The sequence below is a fragment of the Oculina patagonica genome, unplaced genomic scaffold (assembly GCF_052425735.1).
Source record: "Oculina patagonica isolate OP01 unplaced genomic scaffold, crgOcupat unplaced518, whole genome shotgun sequence".
NCBI lineage: Eukaryota > Metazoa > Cnidaria > Anthozoa > Scleractinia > Oculinidae > Oculina > Oculina patagonica.
Window position 1 is genome coordinate 2,670 of NW_027558382.1, and position 7,668 is coordinate 10,337.

General features: G+C 39.4%; 1 protein-coding gene and 1 pseudogene across 1 annotated transcript; both read left to right on the plus strand.

Moving 5' to 3' along the window:
• Nucleotides 1–688: 688 nt before the first annotated feature.
• Nucleotides 689–1,902, plus strand: LOC144640858 (QRFP-like peptide receptor). Its single transcript, XM_078499919.1, has one exon. The coding sequence runs from the start codon at nt 692–694 to the stop codon at nt 1,565–1,567; it is 876 nt and encodes a 291-aa protein (XP_078356045.1). The 5' UTR covers nt 689–691; the 3' UTR covers nt 1,568–1,902.
• A 1,886-nt stretch (nt 1,903–3,788) lies between these two features.
• On the plus strand, nt 3,789–4,598 carry LOC144640857 (ATP-binding cassette sub-family C member 4 pseudogene; annotated as a pseudogene).
• The last annotated feature ends 3,070 nt before the right edge of the window (nt 4,599–7,668 follow it).

Consider the following 7,668-nt stretch of genomic DNA (forward strand, 5'->3'; position numbering starts at 1 on the left):
ATTTGTCAAGCTTTTATTCCGAAGGCGTGTGGTGATCAGCGTTAATATTTCTCTTGCTGTACTTTTCGACCTTTAGAGCAGTTTTCAATTGAGTGTCATAAAACCAAAACCAAAGTAATCTCTCTAGCCAATTACAAAGGACACATGCAGGCAATCCAGTGAGCCAATCAAAACTCGAAGCAAATACATGTAGCCGGCAAGAAGCGCGGGAAAACGTGTGCGAGCGAGTCACGATTGATTTGGTTTTACTTCTGATTGGCTGAAAAAGTGGCGCGAGTGTTTTAAACCAATCACTTTACGTAGTAAGCAAAACAATCAAACGCGATCAAAGCAAACGCGAATTACTTTCGATACTCAAGTGAAAACCACTCTAGAGTGCTGGTATCTTTAAACCATTCTCAATGCGAATATAACCACTCACCGCCCAAGCAGCCAGGTTCAGCCACCGACAACAGTTCGTCACAGTTAACTAAGATGAACCACTATCGTATCTATAACGCACTGGTTAACATTTGTTGATAAACACAAACTGCTAAATTTTTTGCCTGTTGTTGAGTAGCTGAGTTGTTTGCATTTGAACTGTTGTGCTTTCTCCGGTATGGGTGTTAAAATTATCTTTGTCTAATTTTCTTTACCTACAGATACCTTCCCTTTTGGGAAGCCAATCCGAATTTGTACCTAAAGAATAGCAATGGCAACTGCCTCTCTTTTGTATGTGCTATGTCTGTCCGCCATGATAGTTTTTAACATAGCAGGCAATTCCCTCGTGTGCCTTGTAATATTGAAGAAGAAAGCAATGAAAACCCCGATCAACTGGTTTCTTTTTCACTTGGCCATTGCTGATTTACTGGTCGCCGTCTTCTTCATTCCTCCTTGCATTCTGAGCCACTTTATTGAGCAGCCAAGCGGAGTTATTGGAGACCTGCTGTGCAAGTTCATTACCGAGAAAGCCCTGGGTTGGGCGGCAGCTTCAGCCTCGAGCTTTCTGCTGGTGGTAATAGCTTTTGAACGTTATAAAGCCACCTTACATCCGTTGCAAACACTTCAACGTAGTCGCTCCCCGTGGTTGGTGCCAATTCTGTGGACTGCAGCTATTCTACTGGTAATGCCCAGTCTCGTGGTATTAGCCTACGATGCAGAAAGTCAAGGATGCATACATAACTTCCCAGATTACACGACGAATCGAGCATATTCGCTCACTTGGTCATTTGCCAATTCAGTGCTGACGATTTGTATCATGGGATACCTGTACACGCGGATCATTTTGTGCCTGCGCAACCGTGTTCTCGTGCCAGGCTCTTCTCCAAATGCTGCTTCACAGTCCAGACATAAGGTTACAAAGATGCTCATCACAGTCTCTATCATCTTCATCACGTGCTGGACCCCTCCCACAGTGCTCTGCGGGCTTAGTCCAGTGAATCCTGTCAGTGACTCTACAGTGTCTTCCGTGTCCACAGCATGCGCGTTGTTAAATTCCTGCCTCAATCCACTGGTGTACACCCTTCATAGTCAACAGTTCAGGAAGAATCTTGCTTCTCTAGTGCGTAGAACGCAAGAAAGCAAGTAGCTGCCACACACGAAACAAAGGGGGAAAACTGGTCCTAGAATTAAATTATAAGTTATTTACGTAGTACTACGTATTTGTTCGAAAACAATGGTCGGCTTATAATGTAAATAGTTCTTATTAATTTTTTTCAGTTTGTTTAATGTCTCGTTTGTTAAAGATAACTGGTATGTTTTGTTGTCATAATATTTGCTAAGAGAGCAAACTTAAATTGCAGCGAGTCAAGCTAAAACTCCCATAGCTCCGTCAAGTCAACCAGGATGCTCTGAAGGTTAATATACGTAAATTAAAGCGCTACATGTGAAAATAAAAACTGAATATAAATAAATAAATAAATAAATAAATAAATAAATAAATAAATAAATAGATCAATAAAGGACTGGTAACAAGTAGTTGGAATTAACATGTCAAGAACTTCCAATAGTAATGTTTAAACATTAACATAAAATAAAAAAAGTTTTTTTGGTGTGACTTTGAGAAGTTTAAAGAAAAGTGCTCCTTTTCATAGATTTTAACTTTTCATATTTGCATAACAAGGCAGGCGAAGAAACAAAAGAAGCAATTTTGGACACACACTGCGAGGCATAGTGATTATCTTGAGTGAATACGTTTAAAATTCGAAAGACTTTGACAGTGTTAGTTTATGATGCCTGCTAATGATATTGTTAAACGCTTCTTTGTCGCAAATATGTTAACAGGTCCCGCGGTATTTGCAACGGAGGGACGGTTTCCTGCAAATTCATACTTAGTACATGAAGGTTTTTTTTCGTTTTTAAACTGCTTGTATGTTAAAATCATTTAAGGAGCTCCAAAATTCAAGGTGTTTTTCAGCTTGTACGCAGAATTACCTCGCTGTTGTGATCAACTGCATTCATGGCTATGCAAATGTAAAACGTTATCTGCTGAAAAGAGGCTATTATCAAAAACTGAAAGTCTGTCTCAATACAGTTTACCCATCCTGCGAGACCGTGGGTGACATTTCAATCATCGATCTTGCTTGAAAAGCGACAAATTGTATGGTTGAAATTGAAATTATAACTTAACAAAAAACGGAGCAGCGTCGTGCAAAACGGAGATAGCAAAAAAATTGAAAGTATTTCGATTTTTATACATACTACTTATTAACCGAGAGTGAGGTCATTACAGGGGAATCTCAGACCGAGGCCGTGATGTATTGACCGAGCGACAGCGAGGTCAATATATCAAGGTCGAGGTCTGAGATTCCCCTGTAATGACCGAACGGACGAGGTTAATAAGTTATTTATTATATGGCCTTTAAGCACTATTCAAAAAAGAGTATAATCAAGGGAAAAAACACTGGAGGTCTCTGTGGCTCTCTTCGTCGCTCATACTAAAGAAGTATCGGTATGCTTATATTTTTCTTTCAGTTATTGAAAAGATAGTTATATTTTGTCGGCATTTTTTGTTGTTTTTGCCCCCTCGCTAGTAGCTTTTACTCACAACTCAAAAAACCATGGAGCCGAGAAAAATTTTCATAATGCCCGGTCATTACAAGAAAATAATGCCCGCTCAGCAGCCAATCAGAGCGCGCGTACTATTGTAGACATATAATAATGAACTTTATAGACTGCTCCACCATATATTGACAATTCAAAAAAGAGCATCTGATTTTCATATGAAAACTTCAATACAATGATTAAATGTGCATTACATGTTCTTTTAGTTTTTGGCAAGAAATAACGCTTAGGTCCAACGTTTCTTACTGATAATAATTTATTTACAGTGTAAGTGCCGGCAGAGCTTTACAATGAATCATTTGTAAAACTTTTATTCCAAACTGCAAACTGATGTGGTGGCCGCGTGTTAACACGAATCAAAATTGGCATATATCTCGTGTTGCTTTTTTGGCTAGTTTTGCCATTTAGAGAAATGAGAAATTTTATACTGTTTTGTTTTTGTATTGTATTTACAATTTTTTAACACAAAATAATATTCTTTTCAAAATCTTAGCCTCGGGTTTATTCTTAAAATATTCTTAAAGTTGCGCAAATTTCAGCGTCGATATTCTTATAAAATATATTCTTATAGAAAAAAAAGAGTGTAATATATCTCTCAATCTCTCAGTTTTTTCCGCATGCCCGCCATTTATGACTTCGGTGTATATTCCTTTCTCTTTTCAATCAGCTTTTGCTGGACTTGCGCTTGTGTACGTTATCCAGTCTGCGGATACCGTTCAATACACTGTCAAAAAACCTCGGATGTCATGACGTCAGTTGAGCGTGTTACAACGTACACCAAGCTTGACTCTGAGCCTGGATACAAAGTTGGACGACCTCCCCCGGAACACTGGCCACGAGAAGGAAATATCACATTCCAAGATGTATCATTGACGTACTATCCGGGAGGACCTCAGGTTCTGAAGAAAATCAATCTTAACATCAAAGGAGGAGCAAAGATCGGTGTTGCAGGCCGCACAGGTGCAGGGAAGTCATCTTTTGTGGCAGCTCTGATGCGCATGCCAGACGCTGATGGAGAGATAATGGTCGATAATACTCCAATCAAACAAATCAACCTCCAAGAAGCTCGACGATGTGTATCCGTTCTTGGCCAAAGTCCTTTCCTTTTTGGTGGATCATTGAGAAAAAATCTTGATCTTGTGGAGCAGTTTCAAGATATAGACTTATGGCGAGCTTTAGAGGATGTGCAGCTGAAAGAGTTGGTGGATAGCCTAGACGGACAGCTGGATCACGAGTTGTTGGAACATGGGGTAAATGTCAGTGTAGGAGAATGGCAGTTAATTTGTTTGGCTCGTGTGCTCTTACAGCAAAGCAAGATCATCATCTTGGATGAGCCCACTGCACACGTGGATCCAGACACAGAACAAACAATCTGGAACGTAGTGCTGAGGGACTCCACAGTTATCACTATAGCTCATCGGCTGAACGCCATCAAAGACTGTGACATGATTTTGGCTTTAAAAAATGGGGAGGTTGCTGAATTTGACAAATTTGATTCACTGGGGAATAGGGAAGGAAGTGCCTTAAGTGAAATGGCTCGAGTTGCAGATATATGAATAATCTCACTAAACACTGCGCAACGTGGGAAACGCCCTTTGTACAAACTTCTCTGGGATCGGCGTATGAGTCTATTCATGTTATTAGTTTTAAGTTTTATAGTTTATATTCATAGCTCTTTTAAATCTTTAGAATAACGATTACTAAATTTAAATGTGCGTGTGGATGTGTATCTTTGGTAGGTGCAACCTTGATAGGCGCGTTAAGGCTGGGTTTTATCATCATCATTTTATTAGCCACTTTTGAAATGAGTTATTACAAAATAACTAAAGTAGATAGGGCGAGGAGACCTCCAGGAAACCACCAGGCTTATAGGTGGTTTCCTAACGACGGATTCACTAACGACGTCACTAACGGCGGATTCGGAGTCGTAATCAGAAGTGCGTGAGCGTTACGTTATTTTGCCTGTCTTTGAAGGGTTTCAGGAGTTTTAAAGAGTGCTGGTAAACGGCTGTATGTTGTTTGTGATTACGGATCTTATTTAGTTTCGAACGCTCTAATTTTTGAAAGGTTAAAACAGGTTAAAACCGGGCGGTTTCATGAGTTTTTTGGGTAGAAAGGTACGGTGGTGGTCAAAAAAAAAATGTTTAGAAAGGAATGACTGTAGTAGCACGTAAGTCGGAGGTTTGCGTGAGTCACGGGGTATAGCATGCGTGAGCTGGATTTCCGGCGTCATAACGGCATGTTTTGTTTACTGAAAGATACACTCGACGTTTAGTTAGCTTAGTCGGCTTGGGAAACTATTTTAAAAATGAATGTTGTAATAGTTAATTAATAGTAATCTAGAATTAACCCACTCTCGATTGGAGTCTGTTCTGGATTCGCGCTACCTTTTCGCCGCGAAGGAATTTTGTAAAATTTCGCTAGTGGAAAGAGGTACTGTAAGAACAGTATCAATAACTCAAAAGGAGGAACTTCTTTGTAGCTCTGAATTAAGACGAATGATAAAATTTTAGAATAAGAAACTTTCGATATATGGTTTTCATATTGTTTTTGTCAATTTCCTTTTGTGGCAGATTTTTTGAGAATCAGCTTTTCTTTCGTGTGATGACAGACACAGGACAGAACGAGAGGTGGATGAGAAAGATGCCGAAGATGAATAGGCACCGAAAAACGACAAGAACCGTCAAGGACTTATCTTTAGAGGGCGGGGAGTTTTGGCATACTGTATTTCGAGGACTGGACTGGACTAGTAAAACGCGGACTAGTAAAACGCGGACTTGTAAAAGGAGGACTAGTAAAACGCGGACTAGTAAAACGCGGACTTGTAAAACGAGGACTAGCAAAACGCGGACTTGTAAAACGCGGACTTGTAAAACGAGGGCTTGTTAAGCACGGACTTGTAGAACGCGGACTTGTAAAACAAGCGCTTGTAAATCGGATAAAACTAAACGGTTTAGCGAGCGAAACAATTTGTGTTTGAAGCTCTTGTGTGTTTCTTCGACGGCATATTTCTAGCTTTTTTGAGCACTCTATGGTCTGTTTTAGCGTGGAGATGTTTTTGCAGTATAGCACATGTTCGTTCTGCAAACCCCTACTAAAACAACGGGATTGATGCTATGAGTTGTGTGCATATGTTTCTTTCTTTCCACTACTTGACGTCTGTTGAGTGCAGTCGTTTGTATTTCTCGCACGAGGTAGAACGGGGCCCGTCCAGAAATCAACAGTCAATCGTAAATAAAGGTGACGGGCCTACACGACTCCTACGTTCGTGACATTAGAATATTTGCCGTTAAATGTTTAAATTCGGTCTTTCGACCTTATTTGCTTCTGACTTCTTTCTGAGGGTACTGTTTTAATTTGGGGGCAGTATGTGGTAAATAAAGGTGACGGGCCTACACGACTCCTACGTTCGTGACATTAGAACATTTGCCGTTATATGTTCAAATTCGGTCTTTCGACCTTATTTGCTTCTGACTTCTTTCTGAGGTTACTGTTTTTTTGAGACATTATGTATTGAAGAGAGCCGTAAGATGATTGTGGCCAAGGAATTCGAAGTGTCTAGAGGCGTTTTACAAGTCCGCGTTTTACTAGTCCGCGTTTTACTAGTCCAGTCCAGTCTACAAGTTAAAGACACATCAAGACCACCCCACTGTGAATTGCCATAGCACAGACAAAATTATAGTCAATATCTTATGTGTTTTTAAGAGAATTACATAAGAACCAAGGCATGTCTTGTCTTGCCTTACATTGACATGCAATAATTTGGAAATACTAAGCTCGTAACAGTTTAAGACAGAATCCATCAGGAATTTGAGTAACATTAATTTTAGTTACGCAAAAATTGAGCACCAGAATAATTTAAATCCTTGTGTTCTTTCATACCTTGTTAAAGGCTTGACATGTGATAACACCAACATAACACCAACAACAGTTCTTTATCAGTGGGGATTGAAGAAAAAAATGGAAACATCATCACACAGTTGACCCCCATGCAAAAACACTCCAGGATGTCACGGGACTGTTTGGTGTCCGTCTGCCAATTTCTAACTTCAAATTCTAATGTTAAATTCACATTAAATTTTCAATATTTCTTAGTTGTCTAAATTTTACTAATTCTTTTAAAAAAACTATCACCTGCCAAACATCCCCAAAAATCACTCAAAAAATTACAAAATACCGCAATACATAGATACATGGGATGAGTGAAGTTTCCTTGGATTCCTTGAAACACCAACAAGATATTTCCGTTTAAGGTGGCTGATAATGGGTTTCAGTATTTCCCAGTCCTTATACTTTGGTTCAGGACTAAAAGCCTTCATCAATTGCTATTACAGTAATGGTATGAAACAAATGTTCAATCATTCATCAACAAGTTGTGATCATTTTCTTGACAATAGTAGTTCCCCGGTAAACAGTTGTAGTACTGTCCCATCAAAGTGCAATGCCTGGAAAATACCGAAAAGCACACGACCTTCAGGTGAAACCGCACCTTACAGTATTACCAATACACTGCACTTTGCTAAGTCTTAAAACTTTACATTGTCTAGTCGTCTACTTCAATCGTTTATTTGTATTGTGTGAGATACATTTATAAATTGAAACCATCATGTCATTAAGTAATAATGC

Excerpts from the sequence above, each read along its gene's own strand:
- LOC144640858 (XM_078499919.1), top strand. The coding sequence starts at position 692 with ATGGCAACTGCCTCTCTTTTGTATGTGCTATGTCTGTCCGCCATGATA.